Consider the following 23,607-nt stretch of genomic DNA (forward strand, 5'->3'; position numbering starts at 1 on the left):
TTGACAATGTCTGGAGTTGGCACAGCTCCAGTAGATAAATTGATCATATCTATTTCTTCAAACGGATTTATCCATTCATTGGTCATCAGGTTTTGTAACGCTGAAACATCACGTTCATCTTTTTGGATCCTAGGCAAAGAAAGATCTGTATGTAGCACATATTGTCCTGAAGAAGAATTGCAGCTTGTTCTTTCACGAACCATGTGAAGAAATGCTGCTCCCATACCAGAGTTTAAATAGTATCTTTCAACTGCTGCAGGTCTTTTGCTGAACTTCGTTGTACCTTTTGTTCCTGTGTGTCTTTATTTCAATATTATTTTCAGATCATTTTAAGATCAATAACTTTTGTTAATTTCATTCCGTTAATTTGAGTAACTATCAACAAGGAAAGAGTAAAATAAGTGTAATATTAGCGGTCATTTTCCAATATGGCGGTCATTAGCTACTCTGTAACTGACAGTATCATGGATAAAAGCCATTCTGGTATTGTGTAGCATGAAAAAATGTATAGTACACGAAGTCCACAGAGATGTAATCATGCAACTCCCTTGTTAACAAATGGTCTCAAAAACTGCAATATTAGCGGCCATTTTCCAATATGGTGGCCATTAGCTACACTGTAACTGACAGTATCATGGATAAAAGTCATTCTGGTATTGTGTTGAGTCAGAAAATGTATGGTACACCAAGTCCACAGAGATGAAACCATGAAACCTCCTGGCTCAACGACTAAGTCTTTAACTTTTAAATTGTAATTTTACAATTTTGTAATTTTACAATTTTACAATTGTAATTTTACAAGTTTAAACCACAACTTTGACGGTGACATAAGTCAGATATCGAAAGTCTACATAGAAAGATTTCATATGTGAACTAAACAAGTGAAATTCTATCACTAGTATAAAATTTGGTGTTACCTACGAGACGAGACGAGATAAGATATAATATTTTTGGTCTCGTCTCGTCTCTCTCATTTTGTAAATTTATACACAAAATTTTATGCTCTGATTTTTTCTTAATTTTATCTAAAAGTTACTAGAATCCTCTCGCATCAACATATACTAACACTTAAACTGTATTTATTATTGTGCCTTCAAACGTTAATAAATGTTTTTCATTGTGTTCGACCAATCAGATTATCAATTTACAATTTTTATGGATCATGCAACACTAAAACAGTGTTTGAGATAGAAAATTTGGGTCAACCAGTTACCCACGAGATTCTTCAAATTTTTCGTCTCGTCTCGGAAACGATACGAGAATCGTCATGATTTTCGTCTCAAATTTAAAGGGTATTGCTAGTCTCGAAAACTAAAAAGAATCGGGACGAGTTTTCTCAACTCGTGATCAACACTAGTAAACTTAATAAGAGGACCTTTATTGACAAATTTTTAAGAAAATTACCTTAAATTCAAACTTCAAATTTGATGGCCTGCACAGGAAAATATTTCACATGCGTATGTGTAAAGGTCTACCACTTAGAGTGGACAATTTATCTTGATCTTCCGCTATAACGGAGAAACCAAAAGAGGAAGAAAAGCGAAACTATTCACGAAGCAACTACAAGGAGGGGGACATCTTTGCATGTATTAAACAGAAACACCCAAGAAACAGTGTTGCCAACCCAATATAAAGTTAGTATTTTTTTTCAAATAGCACTACCTCAGATTAGAACATATTTCAAATTAACGTATCAAACGAAAACTTAAAATACCACATTTATTATTCAGTGTTGCAAACTAAGGATCTTATAGTATCACGAACATCCAATGTTTGGAAGTTTCTATCACACATACAGCACAATCGAGATGCACAGGATAATACACATCAAAATTACCTTAGTGTTAGATACCATGGTCATAGTATGACTTGTTTCGAATGAATAGGAACGAAGTTACTAGAGTTTGAAAATTTAAAATTTTTAAAAGACTACATTAGTATCAAATTTAGTTACTTGTATGCTTTGTACCGGACGTACAAATTATTTTGCCGTTTACAGCACTTCGATATCTCAAACCGTTCCGGAGATATAAACATTGCTGAAATTGGCAACACTGCTTAAATTATAATAATTGCTAAAACTTGTTGTAAGTACACCTACTAAAAGCTATTGGTGTAATGCTATAAGAGAAAAGGAAAATAAAATATCATTTCAAGTATTTTCCGCAAGTACACCGGTTTTAGCAGTGTTGCGAACTTTATATATATGCTCTTGAGACACTGTATAGGTTCCAAAGAACACTTTGTTGCTATCTATTACCATTTCTGTTCTATGGTGATAAATGTTCAAACCGGAATTCGTTAATTTGGCCGGACCTAGCCAAAACCTTGACTTTTCTGTAAATTTAGTCTACTTGTAGGGGTGATTTTACAAAATTTAATATAATTTATCCTCGAATTTGGACTGCCCGAAATAAATTCCTGTGTACGTGCCTGGCTGTAGAATTTGAAAATACGTGTGAATAAATGTGTTACTTTGCATGGTGACTTTATGGAAAAGGTCAAATAATACGTGAATTTCAAACTTCTAGCTCCAGTCTTTATCTTTATGGAAGCGCAAAACCTTATCGATCGCTCCTCGCATATTCATATAACTTGAAATACATAACACTGCTATAATCGTATCGTATTTAAGACTTAGGGTCACCAGATATACTCTTTTGTAGGTTCAAATACTCTACACTCTTTTTTTTTCTCGCCAAATTTGTTGCTTTATACTCTTCTGTGTTTGAGCAAAATAATTTGATATAAAGCCGTTCAAACACAAATTTTTTTCTTAGTCACGTTTAGTGATAACAATCCGTGTAATGTGGGCTCTTGTCACCACGGCATAGCGCGTCGTCAGGTTGCAGATCGAAGAGAAGGCCTCTAGATATAGAGGTTAGCTGCGAATATACTGAGTGAGCAGATGCGGACAGACGTCAAGGAGCGGTCCTCTACCTTCGGGGTTTGAGTGATGCTAACAACCTCATCCTGTAAAAACAGGCACTTGTTCAGAAACATTCACAAAAGCCTCGGACCAGGACTGTTCTTACAGAATTTGGAACACTGACAAAGTTAATTAGATTAACTACGATATATTTAAATTAATCCCAAAGTAAAGTCCGGGTAGGAAAATTTTTGTCCGTGATTGTCCTGGAATATGCTACAAGAAAAATCAAAGATAGCAACCAGGGCCTAGAGTTGAATGGTGTTCACCAGGTTGTTGCGTATCCTGATGTAAATTTAATAGGGGATGATAGAAGAACAATAGAAAGAAATGCAGAGGTCTTATTAAACGTTTGCAGGGACATGGGTTTAGAAGTAAAAGCAGAGAAAACTAAATACATGGAAGTTCATCGGGATCGTAATAAGGCAAACTCTGGATGCATTAAAATATCAAATAATACTTTTGATAAAGTGGATATTTTCAAATATCTAGGATCAATATTAACAACGAAAACCGTATTCACGAAGAAATTAAATGTCGACTAAAGCACGAAATTCGTGTTATTATTCAGTTCAAAATATCTTGTTGTCGCGAATTCTGTCGAGGTATTTGAAGCTTAAAATATATAAAATGATAATTATGCCTGTTGTTCTGTATGGTTGTGAAACATGGTCGCTTACTCGGAAGGAAGAAAATAGGCCTACATTGAAAGTATTTGAGAGCAAGACCCTGAGACGAATATTTGGATCCAAGAGAAACGGATATGGGAAATGGTGGAAATTTCATAACGAGGTCCTACATAATTTATACTGTTCAGCAAATCTAGGAGGCTCAAGTGTGCAAGTCATGTAGCCAGAATGGAAGAAAGTAGAAACGCTTTCAAAGTTTTAACTGGAAGACCAATCGGAAAACGACCATTAGGAAGACATAGGTGCAGATGGGAGGACAATATTAAGATGGATCTCGCAGAAGTAGGAATACAAATAGAAACTGGATCCAGTTGGCTAAGAATAGAAGTCAATGGAGAGCTTTTGTGAATACGGCATTGAACCTCTGGGTTCCATACGCCATAGAGTTAGTTAGTTAGTTAGTGATAACAGTAAGTGAATCTTCTTAACATAAACCGTGGCTTAACGTTCCACCGTACTGAGATTAGGAACTAATAAATTCGAACACTTTTCTCTCTGATTTAACAAGCTCTCGAGTTATGAAGATATCATTATTTCCATTTTCCTGTTGCTTTACGTCAATATACTCTTTTGATCAAACTATTTCTGATAACCGTATAAGACAAATATTATGAAGAAAAATCGAAAAAAATGAAAATTACGTCACAAAGATTATTTGTTCAAAATTTCACTTTTTAAATGTTAACTATAGTAATCCTAGGTGCGAGGGATATTTTGAAAGTACTCACCCCTCCTCCAGCCAACGTAATTTCATGTTGCCATGTGTCAAGGTCAAATGTGTCAAAGTTATCTTCAAAAATCAGGGCTGCCTTGCAGGGATTGACTCCTTTCACTTTGGTCACAGACTTCTCACATCCTTCTTGTGCATATCCACTTGATAATATGCACAACAGAGTGCACCCAAACACCAGGAACCGACACATTTTGCGAAGCACTAATACCTAACAATGCTTCAATCTCAGCTAACACACCTCAATAAATACTGGAGATAATCTTCAACACAGACAAAGGTCAATGCAAAATGCATTGATTCTTTTTTCTTCTTGTTGATCAGGGATAAAAGGAGACAGAAAAGCACTTAAGGCCAGCCTATTACATCACGTTCAGAAACACTATTGTTACGAGTTTAGTCAGCATTTTTTTGTACGATTTTCTTTTCTAGTTCAACAGAAACTTAGAGATAAAATAGATCTTGAAAGGAAAAAGGACTAGTTTGATTCTAAAATTAGCAAAATAACAACACCATTTGAAAATATTAAATAATCTCTACACGATTCAACACTAAACTGAATAAATAAATGTGAACTTGGAAGCTCACAACAAATTATATATTTAAAAAAAAAGAAAGAAAGAAAGAAAACCGCAACTAATAAACTTCATCGCAAATACATCTACGTACATAATGTATAAAATTTTCCTTTGTCAGGACCTTGACAGACGGATGTTACTGTTTTCATTTTTCCGGTTAGAAAAACTAGGAAAAAAGTTCATTTTGCAAACTAATAAGTGAAATATAACTGACGTCATCGCTAATCACTGCAAAACGCAAGAGAATAGTTTTCAAGTGTGTAGTTGTTCCATATGAATGACCATTTTAGCAGATACGTTTTATTTGTGTTAGAAACACATAATTTGTGAACATATTTGATCAAAGTTTGCTTCGTTTGTATCAATGCATTTCTCCCATCGACTCCAAAGTGCTTTTATGCCAATTTCTAACACCTTAGACTTAGATTCGATAAGTTCTATAAAGATTGTTTTGACAGCTCTCTGATTGACAAAACGTTTGTTCATCAAAAAATCACCTAAATATTTATAAGATGTGTGAGACAGTAGGATACAAGTGTGGTGAGTATGGTGTATGACGCAGGACCTCAGACTTCAACTCGTTCAGTTTTTGTAGGGTCAAAGGAAAAGATATTTGCAGGCATTATCAAGAAAACGAGTCATACTTTTTCTGTTTACAAAATTTGGGTCTGATGCAGAATATCAACTTGGAAGTAATGGTTTCACCCACTCTTAGGAAGCTCTGCTGGATAACTTCCCTTTGATTCCACAAAAATGTCGCCATTATATTCCTGGGATGTAGGCTCTGTTTGGATGTATGATTCGGCTTTTGATATGCTATTGTGCTAAACATCTAGTGTATCCACTTTTCATCACATGTGATTAGAAGAATCAGAAAGGCGATGTTTTTGTTTAATACTTAAACGATGTACAGATCTCCAAACGTTTCAGTTTGCCTTTGTATTAACTCATAAGGGACACATTTGTCAAGCTTTTTCCCCCTCCTAAGACCTACAATGTATGTGCAAACTATGGTTATGTCCAAGGGCGGCGATTAGGAGGGGCAAGAAGGGACAGTTGCCTCCCCACTTATTTGAAGTGACCCTTTAATGTATATAGTTTCATTTGGAAATGTAAAGTTTTTGTATGTATTACTGTTTCATAGAAAAAAATCTACCATATAATTAGTGTTGTAAGTAGAAAAAAACTGTTCGTACTTTTTCAGAAATGTACGTTTTTTTAGAAAAAAACATTGCCTCTCGTTTTTTTCTAAATTTCGTTTTTTTTAAATAGTCATTTGTAATGCATCTTACATCTATTTAAGTATGAAATATTTTTATGTAGGTGTAATCACCGTAAAATGCAATATAAATTAAACGCTGGATACTAATACTCTACAAATATTTTACAATTTACATGAATACCATACCTATTAACAATTCGGGTTTCAGCAGTTTTCATCAATATGAAGTAAGAAATAAAAGTAGAAATGAAATTTTGTTTTTTCGTGAAAGCAGGCCTCTAATAAGTACGAAAATAATGTCACGAACAGTATAAAATTCAAATAACTTGTCTAAAGGTAAAAACTAATATTAATTTGCCTAATAGTATTTTTCTAAATATCATATGTAAATAATTTGTCGACTAGATATATACGATATGCAGAGCCGACTGTACCATATATGCAACACGTGCATTTGCATGGAGCGGCAAATTTGGAGGGTCCGGCAAAATCTGTTATAACTTATACGTATATTATTTAAATTAAATATTTCTTGTTGGAAACACTTCATGATGATGGTAGTTACATTTACTAAGCTGGCCTATTTGAATACTACATTCATAAATTATGTTTAGGTTGCATTAGTTTAAGGTTACATGGACAATGCTAAAACAAATGGTCGAATCAATCCAAGCACAAATTGCTTGATTGTTTTCAAATGCAATAATTCAATTCTCGAATAGTAGCGAATATCTGTTCCATTTAGTAAGTTATCACAGTTTTGATATGACAACTAGTTTTGTTTTTGTCAGAAACCAGTTCCTTATCATTGAAGATAGAAACAAGTTTTTTTTAAAAAAAAATGTTAACAGATGTAGGAGAAAAATCAAAAAAATAAAGACAAAAGAACTAGTTGCACTGGAATTTCAAACCGATACATTGAGATTGAAGCTCGATATTGAAGTCTATAAAAAGGATTACCATTTTTCTTCTGCAGGTATGTTTGCTTTATCTTTCACTAACATAATAGATAAATTAACTTACAATTATAAATATTACATCAAATGGAAGGGCAACTCAAACAGTTTTGTACGCACGCATGTACATGCATTGTTTCTTCTGTCTGCCGTTAGAAAGAGCAAGTAGCAAAGATGGAGACTGTACAGTGCAACCGTCTGTGTAAAGAATATTAAGGAGACGCTTGCAACTACGTCCTTATCATTTGCAGTTGATACAGGTCTAAAGCCTACAGGCTACGGTTTACGTGTCAATTTCGCAAGTGAAATATTGCTGCATAACAATGAAGATTTTCTGGATCATGTCGTCTTCAGTGATAAATCGACATTTCACGTAAGAACTAATGTGAACACTCATAATGTTTGCATCTGGCCGTCAGCAAATCCTCAGGAGATGGTACAGTTGAAACGAGACTCCCCTAAATTGAATGTGTTTTGTGCCATATGGCGGAAAGTTTATGGGCCATTCTCGCCTATCGACTAGATGTGTACCGTGTGACGAATGAATCTCATATCGAACACTTGTAGCAAAGACTGTTTGAGGTGTTCTTTTACTTGATGCATTGCTTATAATTGTACGTAAAATGTAATAAGTACTACGAAGACTTAAAACCCCGATATTCATTTTGAAACACCCTACCTTTCTCACCAACAGTGTTGGAACTAAGATGTAAAAAGTAGAGAAAATTTTCCTCATAAAGTTATTGTTTACAACAACGATATTATTATTAGTCGAGACTATAACTACAACAACAACACGGGTTAGTAGTCAAAAAAATGTAATCAAATATACACTAGGTGGCCAAAGTGGCACAAACGGGTGTGTTACTTTTTTAATCCGCTCCTGTGCGGACACTAATTTAAGATATCGGGATATTATTCTTGCCAAATATGGTTGGACCATAGTTTATCATATTATTTTTTTTCTTCTGGTGTCGAATTTCCTTCTCAAATTTTACCCTAGTCAAAAATTCGAGAATTTTCTAATTTCGAATTTCCTTTACTTCTTTTTTCCCCTGTAGCTTCCTTGGTTGTAGAAAGAGCTCCTTAAGACTTGCCAGATAGATACCTCGGATGGATACCTAACTGTTGACATCTATTGGACGGGCCTGCTCGTAAGTTGCCAATTAGGGAAATTAAAACTTCCCTAAATTTGGGCAAAAAATTAGAAATATTTGTTTATAAATCCGAGTGCAAGTCAACTTACGCCAATCGAACATTTGTCCTTACTTAACAAACGCAAGTACAGATCGTTACAATGAGGTAATTAGGGGGCGCACGAAAAAATCGTATTTAGATTCTAACACTTGATTTTTCTATTTTTTCCCTTTTATGTTTACCGTAATATATTTTTCGTAATTAGAAGCTTTATTCCTTAAATATCGCCATAATACTTGTAGGATATATTAGTGGTGTACCAATGTTTAATTTAACATAGTTTGTTCAGGTTCAGGTTCAGGTTCAAGGTATTTTCCTTCTTCTCTTCGGAAGTTTCTGGTAGCAGTGTTGCCAGCTACAGAAAATTTTAATTCCAGATTTTAGGGGAAATTTTGGGAAAATTGTTTCCCTCTTGTTCGCTACGTCGGAATAAACGTACCAGTATCTGGAAGTCTCGTCTTTGCCCTACACAACACACTATAGAAAGTTTCAATAGGATAATTAGGGGAAGTACAGTTGAGGTTTACAGTAGACCTTGTTCTCTAATTGGAAAGATAACTGATTTTTTTAAGGTAGAATGAGATATTTTTATTGACATGCTTACTTTATTATGGGTCTAGGATGTTCCGGTGTACGGACGTTTCGGTGTGCGGATGTTTCGGTGTACGGATGTTTCGGTGTACGGACGTTACGGTGTAAGGATGTTTCGGTGTACGGACGTTACGGTGTAAGGACGCTTGGCTGTAAAAGACGTTTCGATGTATAGCCTAATATTTGATTGCATTAATCATATGCTTGTAATGAACAGTCATGAAGTGTCATAGTGTAGCCACTCTGCAATAGTGTAAACTGATTAACATTGTTATTGAGTCTCATTGTTACTGAGACAGGATGATAATACAACACCAATCCATTCGTAAAAATAATTTCGATTCAGAGGTGTCCATAGGCGAGTTTTATAGAATAATAATCAAATCTAATTCAAAAATCAAATTTACTCCAAAGTATTCAGCATCATTTCTAAATAGAAATAAATATATTGCACAAAATTCCTGAAACACAGTAATAACAAACTGAATAATACCTCAAAGGAATTTTGTTGAAAAAATTAATATTGCATAGAATCACTCAACTCAGAATCTAAAATTGTACTCAATTCCTTTTAAGACTGTAATTACATCATCAGATTTGTAATTTTCGCAAACGTTGCTCAGTCTCTTCGTAACATCGGCGTTACGAACAATTATAATTGGCAGGGGGCTACTGAGAGAAGGTGCAGACTGATTTGAAACTCCTTTTGTACTTATTTTAACAGGACGTTTGATTAAATTTATAGCCAAAAAAGTTAGAAGCCAGTGCCAATGCATTTGACGCGAATGTGAAGCAACACATGTTATTGGAAAAGAAAATATTTGTAACTCTGATCAATACGTTTAATTTGGAAATGCAGACGGGACGTACTCTAGTGTTTACAGGGACACAAACAGTAGAAAGTGTGGCACAGTCAGTAAATTCTATGACTCGTAGCTACATCATACAGCCTTTAATTTCTGCAAATAGTGTTTTGTTATCACCACTGTTAATTGTTTTGTAGGAAAACAATGGAACATTTGGTCTTATAGTCCAACACAACCTCTTTAAATTTGAAAATATCCTTGTGAAAGCATCAAATCTGGAGAAATTAACATAAAGTTTTGTGAGATCATGGTTCCAAGAGATTTTTCTTCAAGCGTCTAATGCAAAGTCCATTTTGTTATTAGCTTCGTGGAGTGGTCACAATTCATCAACTTTGAACCTACTTTACGAACAAAAGAATAACTCATAATAGAAACCATTTCTGCAGGAACAACTGGTAGGATTCAGCCTCTTGTTGTGTTCTTTAGGCCCTTAAAAAATTTTCTTGAGACATTTTTCTGACACTGTCCTTCTCTACAACTATAACATGAATTTACCTCTCCGTAATAATATAATTAAGATCCCATCACTGATTAATAATCAGTTTTCTTCTCCTAGATTTGCTAATCTTATTGGGTATGCATGATATAAAAGCGGTTATTTCAAAGAAGAACCACATGTGTTTGAAAATTTCCTTTCAAAGATTGTGCAGCATTTTGCGATTTGTGCACAGTTATTGTCGTAATAAGGTGTGTGTGGTGTACACAATGTTTATGCATCACACACTTTTTTACTATATATCATTACCGTAAAACGTTTTCCCAATCAATTCATAATTATAACATTTGAGGATATAAGAAGTCTGACATAGAGTATAGCGAGGGGACTCACTATAAATAAGTAATCCCTGCCAATTGCAGCAGCATTTAATTTTTATTTTATGCATTAATGTATATTTTCTACTTCATAAATTTATTTCTCCCCAACGAATAATTTTCATTTTGAAGAGTAGACGTTTCGGTGTAAACATTGGAACTTTTACACCGAACCAGCCTCACACCTAAACGTCCTTACACCGAGACATCCGTACACCGAAACGTCCTACACCGAAACGCCCTGCACCAAAACGTCCTACACCGAAACAGCCGTATCCCCTTTATTAGATACCGTCAAAATACTTGTAGGATATATTAGAGGGATACCAAAGATTATTTTAAGATAGTTTGTGTGTGTCTGATAGCAGTGTTGCCAGCTACATAAAATTTTAATTCCAGATTTTAGGAGCAAATTTTGGAAAAAAAATCAATTTTTTGTTTCTATTATTTCCCTCTTGTTGGCTACACTCAAACAAACGTACCAGTGTGTAAGATCTTCGTCCTTAGCCTACACAGCGCACCATAAAAAGTTTCACTAGAATAATTAGGAGAAGTACAGATGAGATTTATAATAAACCATGTTCTGGAAATGGTAAGAAAATGGTGAATTTCTGAGGTAGAATGAGATTTTTTTAAATTTCATGCTTACTTTGTTAGATATCGCCATGATACTTGTAGGATATATTCTTGGAGTACTAAGGTTTATTTTCAGATAGTTTTCGTCTGTCTGATGGCAGTGTTTCCAGCCAAAACAATTAATTCCTGATTTTAGGTGAGAAATTCGGAAAATTTCCATTTTCCCCTCTATTCTTACCCTCTTGCAGGCTACATTGAAACAACCGTACCACTTCCTCTTTGGCCTACAGAACGCGCCAAAAAAAGTTTCAATAGGATAATTAGAGAAGCTGTAGCCTCGGCATATCTGTTGATTTTTGCTTCTGAGGCGTAAAAAAGTGTCAAAATTTCATGTGTATGATGACAGAGAATTTTTTCTTTCCCTCTTTGAATGGAAGCCAGCGACTTCAGGATTTCACTGTACCTTGTCAACACACCAAAGAATTTTTTTTAGGTGACTCGAACCCATATAGCAGCAGGGTGCTAGATCCAAAAAATTTTGAAATTCGGTTAGGGAATTTTTTGTAAATTTTCACCCCTACATTTACCTCAATAATTTCCCACCCGTTGGGAACACTGCAATGCAACTTATACCAAAAAATAATATTTGTATTTTAATTCTACTGAAGATTAAAAATTATTTATTTTGTACTGTTTATTACAAAATAAATGCAAATATTATATAAAAAGTAGTTAACAAGGAACACAGGCAGTATGATAAGTCATCAATTACCGTTGAGTTCATTTTTTTAGTCACTGCCATAACCTAGATTTTTGGGTAATTCAATTTCTGGTCACACTGTAATTTCTATGGATGGCAACACTGAAAATTCTTCCGATTCGTATTTCCTGGTGTAGAATAACATTATCTATTACTGAGGTAAGTTACATTTCATTATCTCTTTTCACTTACGAAAAACTGGCAAAAGATTAAATTGTTAGCTTTTGAAAAATATTTAGTAGTCTGTCCTCTTAATTCTGTTCTTTCTTTGTTTTCCTTTCGTTTTTTTTAATAACAAAGTACAATTAACGTTCTTTGCTATTTGTTTTCTGAGATTCACAACTTACTGTATAAATCACTTTAACACTAACACGAAATTTATATTAACAAAATTTAACAATTAGCATTAATTTCGAATTCATTGAAGACTCATTTCTCTACATTTCGCCGATAAATAATGTTGTTGACGTCAATGGAATAAATATATAAAAACATTCTATAAATCCTGCCAATTTTTGCAAAATTTTCTTTATCCTATTTCGAGAAATCATTGTCAAAAAATCCCACAATATGGTATTTTCCCCAAGGGTTAGCATCACTATTCGCAAGTACTAGTGAAAATAATCTTTGTTAAAACACGGTAAAGAGAATCATGCAAAGTGTATAGTTATTTCTATTTTTGGAAATTTGAATTTCGTTCGATAGATGTTGAACGCTAGAGAATCCTTAGTGTTATCTAACGGCACGATGTATAATTTCTAGCGTACTACAATTATACATCTTTGCTTCAGTAGCAGGAAATGGGATATAGATACCAACCGTTAAAATCACGGTTATCCGTGGAAATATTAACGGATTGACTCAATTAACGAACTAGACTGAGATAATCGCTTGAGCTGTCTACTACAAAAAACATAATTCAAAAATTCACTTTCGTTCAAGAGTCATTGTGTGGAGTAACGGATGTACTAATATTGGAATCGTAGAATACCCATTAGCATTATCCTAACAAGCTAAAGGGATAGTTTTGGAACTGGGGGGCCAAAATCAGGTAAAAAAAATATGTTTACAGGAGAAATGAGTTGATGTTACGTAAAAGTAATTACTGTGTACTAACATAACCTAACCTAAACTAAACTAACCTAATCTTACCTAATCTAACTTAAGCCATTAAAAACATAGAAAATCTAGGAAGAAAGTAGGATTTTGAACAAGGAAATCTGACCCTCCAAGTCCAAAAATCCTAACCTAACCCAAACTGACCTAACCTAACCTAAACCATCAAAAAAATAAAAAAAAATATAGCAAGAAAGCACGAAATTTAAGCAAAATATTCTGCCCCCCCCCCCAAATCCAAAAATATGCCTAAGTTAAATATAGCTTGAAATAATCTAACCTCGAAACTCTGATATATTCTGTGAGGCATAAACAACACACAGATATAACTATAATAGACGTTGTATCTTATACATCTGAACTTACGTATTTTTTAAAAAAAATGATAAAATCAAATGAATTAGAAGTTCATGATAAAGAAAAAAATATCTGCTTCAGATAAAAATAAAAATAAAAACTAATGCCCAGATGTACAATGAAAGTCAGTTATCTCATTTTGATAACGCAAGTTCAAGTTGATTTTGCGATCCTAAGCAGTATTCCTAAGTACCCATTATTTTTATCGTAGGTCAATTGGGCACGTGCTCCAGTAGTCTAAAAATGCTTACACTTCATGTTGAATAATATAGATAACTAAATAATCTTATACAATAGGTTACGAGAAGTATTATGTAAAGGAGTACGTGCTCACCGTTAGGTAACGATATAATTACAATAGATACAATATTTTATTTTGTTTTGTTCTACTACATTTTACAGTATATAAATAAATAGCAATTGGAGGGTTTGGTGCAAGAAGGAGGCAACTCCACTTTTTCCAATATGTAGCAAATTAAAAAAAAAAAAAAACAGTTTTAAAAATTCAGGTTTCACCGTAACCAAACAATATTCAGGCTTGTGTTAGGTTATGTGGTATCAAATACAATTTACCAGAAGACACACCACTGCATGTGCCTTTTTCTTTTGTATGTGATAGGGTGTGCAACTTGTTAAGAGCATGAGATAGGTGGGAGGTGCTTTCAATACCCATCTCATTCTCTCACCACAGGAATGTACGACATATGCAAATGATATGTAAATGTTGTAAATAATTAATAAAATTTAGATTAGCCAAAATTAAAAACAGAAAAAAATTAAAATATATAAATTAGTGTCGGTAGAGCCAAATTACAATTAAATTTAGAATTTACATTCCTGTAAACATGAGTTCTATTTTAACATCCCATTGCCCCGTTAGGGACAGTAATGCTGCTTGAAGTTCTGACTTTAGGTCAGATATTATCTTACTATTACGTAAATGTGAATTTATCATCAAGTTGAATTAGTTAACTCCGGCAGACACAACAAATCCTGGAATGCCTGAAAGGTAAAAAAAATTACAAGTTATTTTGTACTCACCCTACGGCTAAGTATTCAATTAAAAACTCCACACACTTTATAGAAAATGCACACATATTTATTTTTAATTTCATTAATTAACACACACCACCACCATACGCAATATATAGATTTATACACACTAGATATTCAATAGATATATATGTATATATATATATATATATATATATATATATATATATATATATATATATATATATATATATATATATATATATATATATATATATATGTATATATATATATATATGTATATATATATATATATATATATATATATATATATATATATATATATATATATATATATATATATATATATATATATATATATATATATATATATATATATATATTCATTTTGACAACTGTCTTAAATGATTTTTTTTTATAAAAAAATAATAGAGATCTCTCTCAAATTCAACTGTTCACTGTCACTAAACCGCTTAAATAAGATATTTCAATTCTCGTTCACTGTGTGCACGCTTCACTACAGATGATTCTCCTGGAGATGTCCTATTATCCTTCTTCTTTGGGAGTCACTGTCTTTAGATGTTATCTTCTATTGAGAATAAAGTTACAGTTTTAGAAAAACTGCTGATAAAACACATTGGCATGTTTAGCTCAGTCTTATACCTTGTGTTTAATAAACTAACATTTCACTGATGTCAAATTGAAGTTCAGCAATGGAAACACAGTGTTTCACTTTTGGTATGCTAAACTGATATTCGTTTACTTGTCAGACATTTTCAGCTGTAAATTTATGTCAATAAAGAATATTCACTTTAGCACCAAATAAAATGTAGTTCTTCAGAATAATTATCTTTATATAACAGATATCCAAATAACAATTAGCTCTATTATTTACTGCTGAAGTTATGTATGTATGAAAATATGACTTCAACTCCCAGTTTCTCAAAAAAAAAAATGTCTGACATTGGCGACAGTGGATCTTTAACTAACTGAATGTTTTACTCTCATTTGCTTTTGTTACACACACGAACTCTAGTTTTTACCAAAACTCGCCTCCTTCGCGGGCTTTCAATTTTTTTTTTTTTTTTTCATTGTCAGATAATAGCGGGACTTTCTTTCCACAATAAGGTTTGCTTGCGAGAGGCCTGACGGGTGTATCCCTCTAGCGGTTACTGTTTCTTTTTTTCGAATGTAAACAACCTCTCTCAGTGACCGATATCCTTTTCTGTTTACATTTATAATTAATGATATTACCGATTAACGAATTACAATTGATATGTAACAAAAGTTGAAAACCAATATTTAAATATCTTATTTTACATTTATACACTTGGGTGGAGTTGTCATTGTTAAAAGCAGAAAAAATACCAAATAACTTGTTGTTGGTAGACAATTGTCTTCTGCTACCCTCCATCACACTCCAAGGCATGCCGGGAGTGCCAGAATCAACATACTGAGTTTAAAATTAAGCAAAGAATAGCAAACTGCCAAAATAGCTATTCTATAAAGAATATACGGTAAAGATCGCGATTCTATATATTAATATAACTATACCGGATCTGTCCAAGAATTGTTACAGGTTGGAATTTATATTCAAAAATATATTTCATATATCAGTACCTTCTGGTAACACTGGAACAATATGAAAATTGAATTGATGAAGATTCGCTGACTGGGCACCCAGAACCGTTGAACCACTCCCACCGGAGAGGTAGCGGTTCCATTAAAAGTGTGAATATCGCGGTCAGTGAAACAATTTCTCACGTATTGTATTTGAAAATTCGTATCTAGGTGTGTATAGTTCAACAAAAGATTGCTCAGCGACTTTCTGTCGCCAATTTTGTTTTGTCCATCCTTAGAATTTATTTCCTCTTCTTAAAATATATTTCTATAATAGTTATAACACACTAAAAGAATCTTGTTTATAGTATTTTCTAGATACTATAGGTTGACAATATTTGGTACTAATTAAATATAATATATAATTAAATATATATATTAAATCTGAATATAAGATTTAGATTGCTCATGCAAATTTTATGAATAATAAAAATAAAAATAAATAAAAATATCTCTGTTAAGCTTGCTCATAAAACAAACTCAATAGCGGCACAAAGTGGAGCAGCCTCCTTGTACCAAAGCCTTCAATTTCTTCCTGCAAAATACATGAAAAATATAAATTGCACAGCAACACACACACACACACAAGAAAATTAAAAGTTCTATGCAGTGACTGCAGGGTAGGAATTCGATGTATTTGTTACACAGAATCTGAACTTCGAAACCGCAGGACGATTGACCATGTGAAATGCTTTTTATGGACAACAACTTGAGCGATTTTGGATAGAGAGGGCACGCGATTTTCGCCTATGAAAAATTGACACACTCAATCGTCCTGGGGGTTCGAAAGTTGGATTCTCTGTAACAAAATAATCGAATCCATACCCTGGATCCACTGCATAGAATTTTTACTTGTGTGTGTGTGCTTGTTTTATTATTATTGAAAACGAACGACATGTCTTAGCGCCACAAAAATCAGTTTTGATTTATTTTCTCGAAATCTACGCATGAGGATTTACCCTTGAACTTGTTATTTTGTTTCTCTCGATGTGATCTATCCTTGATATATGCAAGCACACACCGAAAATTTTTGTTGCGAGAATTCCAAGCTTTGGAGGAGGTCCAATACTACAGGGTGTCCAATATATAATGCAACCCGGAGTTTGGGATAATAGAACTTTTGAACCTGAAGTGAGACACGAATAATGGTTATACCAAAATGAAGCCTTGTTCATGCATATATTATTAAACTAGGAAGCAACGATTGAAGTACACTAGGAACAACACAGTGTTGCCAGATGTAACAGAAGGCGTAAAACTTTTTGATTTCCACCGATAACTAATCGGATGAGGTCCCTGTAATGGGGAACTAGGGAAATCGTAGTTTTCATAAATTAACACTCTGAATTGGCAACCCTGCTGATGTTTTAGTGCATCGAAAGGTGTGTTAAGGATCTGTCTACATTATGCAATTCCTGAAAACAACGAAAAACAAACTTTGAAATTGTGATAAAATTTTTACTTACATGCACCCGGCAACACTGCTATTCATTTCTATGGAGCTATTTAAAGTAAAACTTATACAAGAACAATTCTCGAACTATTCAGGGACCTGGAAACGAACATTCGCAGTGCTATTGAGAACATCAACAATTCTAATCTTCGTAAAGTTGTTGCCAACCCGGTGAAACGTGTGAACCAGTGTTTCAATCAAGACAGGGAACACTCCCAGCATCCGCTGTAGAGCCGGTAACTCATTTCTGATAGCAGCAGTATTGCCGGGTGCACATAAGTAAACGTTTCATCATAATAATTTCAAAGTTTGTTTTTAGTTGTTTTCAGGAATTGCATAGTGTAGACAGATCCTTAACACACCTTTCGATGCACTGAGACATCAATTCAGAGTGTTAATTTATGAAAACTACGATTTCCCTAGTTCCCCATTACAGAGGCCTCATGCGATTAGTTATCGGTGGAAATAAAAAAATTGTTTTTTCTGCTCCATATTTTCCAAACTACTCCAACTAAACAAACTGAAAATTAACGACAGAACATCCATACGTATGAGTTATGAGTCAATTTACATGTTTTGCAAAAAAAAAAAAAAAAAAAAAAAAAAAAAAAAACCTTCGGTTACATCTGGCAACACTGTGTTGTTCCTAGCGTACTTCAATCGTTGCTTCCTAGTTTAATAATATATGCATGAACAAGGTTTCATTTTGGTATAACCATTATTTGTGTTTCACTTCAGGTTCAAAAGTTCTATTATCCCAAACTCCGGGTTGCATTATATATTGGACACCCTGTAGTATTGGAATTCCGCCAAAGCTTGGAATCCTCCCAACAAAAATTTTCGGTGTGCGCTTGCATATATCAAGGATAGATCACATTGAGAGGAACAAAATAACAAGTTCAAGGGTAAATTCTCATGTGTAGATTTCGAGGAAACGTCGAGTAAGTCATTGTGACACTCATAAGGAACGTCTCCTTATACGAGTATTAGTACGAGTATTTTGTGTATAGTCTTACATGCAATGCTTTTAACTAGGTAATAGTTTGATGGAAGATGAAGTGACGTGGTAGGTAGTGATGAGCGCAAGAGTCTTGGTCTTGCAGTTTTTGCAAGAGTCTTGCATGCAAGACCAAGACCAAGACGAGGAACCCCGATGCAAGACCAAGACCAAGACCAAGGGGTGCAAGACCAAGACCAAGACCAAGACCAAGACCATACTTGCAAGACCAAGACCATACTTGCAAGACCAAGACCAAGACCAAGACCAAGACCAAGACCAAGGGGTGCAAGACCATGACCTAAACCAAGACCATACCTGCAAGACCAAGACCAAGACCAAGACTGTTGCGCAAGAGTCTTGCACAAGAACCTGCACTACTTGAATTTTTTTAATATAATGTAAAAAAGGAGATGGATTTCTTGGCTTCAGTAAAAATGCTGCTGGAGTGAATGTCTTACCAGTAGTTCATGCAATCCGTGTGAGTCGATCTGCGCCTGTAGCATATAGCTACAGTGTGTCGTTTTTTGAATTGGTTGTTCGCGTTTTCTGTAGATATTACTCGTTGTCAAGCCACAAAGGTGTCATCTCGCACCACGTGAGCTTTTTTGGTGGACAAACACCGTGTGCGTGGGTTTTCTCGGTATTTTTTCCTTTCCCTCCTACTTTCTTCATTCCACCATTTCAGTCATTTCCCATCATCACCGTCTCCCTTAGCCTTGGTGCACAATCGTGGGACGTTAGACTAGATACTTCATTTCATTTCAAAGCATATTACTGGTGTTCTTCTAAAACAAAAGACAAATGTAGTATTGAACATCGATAATACTGTACACTATAGGTGTCACTACATGGGTATGGTCTTGGCGCCGAGACTCAAGCATCCGTTGGAAATTTTCAATGTGCATTTTTAAAACTAATATCGAAATAACATTTTCATGATATTGACAAAAACTTAGCGCATGTGACCGCAAGTTTGATTTCATGGGCGGATGCTTATACATTGAATAATTGTTTATTAATATAACTTTTAGCTTCCTTACGTATACGGCATATCGAGGATTGAACGATATAACATTATACTACAACCAGTAGCGTAGCCAGGATGTGTGTTTGGGGGGGGGGGGCAAGTGCTGTTATAGGTACATATAGAAACATTACAAACAAAGAAATATATAAACATAAAAATATATAAAAAAATTACAAACGTCAAAGTACCAAAGTACATTGTCGGACCTCTTTGGGGGGGGCGGCCCCTCTGGTCCCCCCTTCCCTACGCCACTGACTACAACAATAAATTTATATTATAAAATTGAAAGTGACTATTTTTGTGACTCTTAATCTCTTGAACCAGCCGACCGATCTCGATCAAATTTTCAACATAGATCAGGTTTGGGCCTGGGAGTGCTTTCATCATTTCACTTTGACGGTAAAACTTAGGGGAGGGAAAGGGGGAGTTATAAAATAATAAATAAAACTTAATAACTCTTGTACCAAACGACCAATCTCGGTCAAATTTTTAACATAGATGAGGTTCAAACCTGGAATATTATTTTTCCGTTCACTTTGACGGAGCAATGTAGGGGAGGAGGAGGAGGGGGAGATGTACAAAAATCAATATAAATAAAAATAAAAATGACTAAGTTTGTGACTTAATAACTCTTGAACCGATCTCAATCAAATTTTTAACATGTATGAGGTTTGGTTCTGGAAAGTTTTTTAAATAGTTTGTTTTACTTTGATGGTAGAACCTAGGGGAGGAGGAGGGGAGGGATAAAATAAATAAAACTTAACTTTTGAAACATCCGACCGATCTTGATCAAATTTTCAACATAGATGAAGTTCAGGCCTGGAGCGATTTTTATCATTTTACTTTGACGGTGCAACGTAGGGGAGGGGGAGGAGGGAGATATATATGCATATATGTAGAAAATTAAAAATATAAGTTCTGTCTTTGTGACTTCATCACTCTTGAACCAGCCAATCGATCTCAATCAAATTTTCAACATAGATGAGGTTCTGACTTGTTTTTTTTTTTTTTTTTTTTTTTTTTTAAATCAAATCACTTTGACGGTAGAACTTATGGTAGGAGGTGGGGATGGGAAATGTACCAAAATAAATAAAATTTAATAACTCTTGAACCACCCGACCGAACTCAATCTCACTTTCAACGTAAATGAGGATCGGACCTGAGGTGGTTTCTGTCATATCACTTTGACGGTGCAGTTTATGGGAGGGGAAATAAAAGATATGTAAAAATGATCTAAAATGACCTATATTAAAATGGAGTTTATAGTTTTAGGGGTCGTTGTGATAAACAGTGACACTTCCGATGTTATTTAAATCCAGGTTCAGCCCCGTAGCTTGGCAGAGGGAAGAGAAGATAAAAAAATAAAAACGATCGAAAATGACAAATATTATTGTCGAATCCATAGTTTTCCAGCTTGCTGAATTGAATACTGGCGTTTCACTACTTCCGATACCATTTACGACCAAATTCAGCCTCATAACTTGGGGAGAGGGTGGTACATAATAATGACCAAAAATGACCAAATATTAGTGTCGAATCCATAGTTTTCGGCGTCGCTAAGGTGAACAGTGATACTTGCGATCCCGTTTAAATGCAAATTCAGCACCGCAAGTTGGGGGAGGAACAAACTATATAAAATTATCAAAAAATACCATTATCAATGTCGAACTCATGGTTTTCAAGGTAATTGAGATGAACAATAACACTTCCGATGCCGTACCTCGCAACATGGGGGTGAAGGAGATATATAAGTTTATTGAAAATGACCAATATTAGTGCCAAGTCCTTAGTTTTTGGGGTCTCTGAGACGAACAGTGACATTTCTGATGCCGTTTAACCTCAAATTCAGCCCCGCAACTTGGAGAGGAGGAGGAGAGAGAAATATAAAAATAATCGAAAGTGACCGATATAATAGAGCGCTTTACCAATAGTAAAAAGTGACTGACTAACGAAATATATTATTATTATTATTATTATTATTATTATTATTATTATTATTATTATTATTATTATTATTATTATTATTATTATTATTATTATTATTATTATTATGGAGGCAAATTGTGGAGGCGTTAAAATATTAAATAATGCTTTTGATAAAGTGGATACTTTCAAATATTTAGGATCAATATTAACAGACGAAAATCATATTCACGAAGAAATTAAATGTCGACTAAAAGCAGGGAATTCGTGTTACTATTCGGTTCAAAATCTCTTGTTGTCGCGAATTCTGTCGAGGAATTTGAAGCTTAAAATATATAAAACGATAATCATGCCTGTTGTTCTGTATGGTTGCGAAACATCGTCGCTTACTCTGAGGGAAGAACATAGACTGAAACCATTTGAGAACAGGATCCTGAGAAGAATATTCGGACCCAAGAGGAACGAGAATGGGGAATGGCGGAAGCTTCATAACGAGGAACTACATAATTTATACGGTTTACCCAACATTGTTAGGGTCGTCAAGTCTAGGAGGCTTAGGTGGGCAGGTCATGTAGCTAGAATGGAAGAAAGTAGAAACGCTTTCAAAGTCTTGACTGGTAGACCCATAGGAAAACGACCATTAGGAAGACCTAGGCGCAGTTGGGAGGACAATATTAAAATGGATCTCGCAGAGATAGGAATACAAAGTAGAAACTGGATGCAATTAGCTAAGGATAGAAGTCAGTGGAGAGCTTTTGTGAACGAGGCACTGAACCTCCGGGTTCCATAGGCCATAGAGTTAGTTATTATTATTATTATTATTATTATTATTATTATTATTATTATTATTATTATTATTATTATTATTATTATTATTATTATTATTATTATTATTATTATTATTATTAAGTTTAACCCAACGAAGTGGGTAATTGATGCTAGTAATCTATATTCAGAAGTGATACTTCAAATAACTGGGAGATTGATGCCGTTATTTTGTATTTCCAACACAGGTCAAAAGTATTTATATAGATTGAATTTACACAAAAGACATAGACAGTTGAATCGTTTTCAGTTTTCACTCAAATTATTCTAAAATATTAAGATATTTGATTATAATAATTATTTTAATTTTCTCTCTCTCTTTTTTTTAGTCAATATTGCTAAATATATCATCATCTTCATAATAGCTATTATGCCATTATTGGCAGGTTACTTGCTGCAACTGAGAAGCTTCGACGTTCGCTGGTCTTCAGCAAGTCTCTTCCTCTTGACGTAGCATAATACCTTCCTTCAACTAGTCTCCTTCGCTCCCTCCCTCTCTTTCCTTCCATAATACCCTCCAGCACGTCCCTCATAATACAGTTCCTCCTCAGCCAATATCCTAACCAGTTCCTCTTAACAATATCTAAAATTCTTCTTTTTTTTCCCTACTGCTATTTTTTTAACACCTCATTCGTTGTCCGTTCAACAGAGCTAATTCTCTCCTTTTTTTTTCTCCATGCCCATGTATCGAAAACCTACAAATTTTTGAGCTCTTTTGCGTAATGTCAATATTTCTGCCCCATAGAGTACATATTGGAATCTGTAAAACAAAGATTGAATATTTAATTGGAAGTTCGATTAATACAAGGATTAGCTAATTGTGGTTGAAAAGAAAAATCTGACGCGTTTAGAGTGTAAAAATAATTTTGCAATTCATGGTATCTCTGCCGTCTTGATTTTCTTTCGTGCGTCTCAGAGGTAGCCTACCCAGTTTGGGAACCAGTGGAGTGTTGGATCTGTCAAAAAAGTATAAACAGATTACGACACATTGTGACTTAGACATATCTTACACGTAGTGAAGTGTGGGCACCCATTAAAAAAGGAAAGGTCATCACCTATGTTGTACACTATCATGATACTTACACAAAGTTAAACTATATTACATTTAGAAACATTATTATATTTCCGTTACTATTTGCGTACTGTAGAGTTTATTATCTCTTATATCTATAACTTACCTACGAAAAGCTTGAGATATCTTAAATGCAAGACTCTTGCATGCAAGATCAAGACCAAGACCAAGACTGGGTGTACAAGACCAAGACCAAGGGTTCCAGTGCAAGACCAAGACCAAGAGCGGATGTGCAAGACCAAGACCAAGACCAAGACCAAGACCACCCCGGTCTTGGTCTTAGTCTTGCATTT

At 34.4% G+C, this 23,607-nt stretch overlaps 1 protein-coding gene across 1 annotated transcript in view; it reads right to left on the reverse strand.

Moving 5' to 3' along the window:
* The window catches only part of LOC145675791 (beta-1,3-glucan-binding protein-like), a 32,135-nt gene extending 27,502 nt beyond the window's left edge, over positions 1–4,633 (reverse strand). The window contains exon 1 of the mRNA XM_081746493.1: positions 4,347–4,633. Within this exon, the coding sequence (XP_081602619.1) occupies positions 4,347–4,541 (195 nt within the window). The 5' untranslated portion in view covers positions 4,542–4,633. The remainder of the gene's footprint in view (positions 1–4,346) is intronic.
* Positions 4,634–23,607: the final 18,974 nt, after the last annotated feature.

This window comes from Thermobia domestica, chromosome 18 (assembly GCF_964235325.1).
Source record: "Thermobia domestica chromosome 18, izTheDome1.hap1.1, whole genome shotgun sequence".
Classification (NCBI taxonomy): domain Eukaryota; kingdom Metazoa; phylum Arthropoda; class Insecta; order Zygentoma; family Lepismatidae; genus Thermobia; species Thermobia domestica.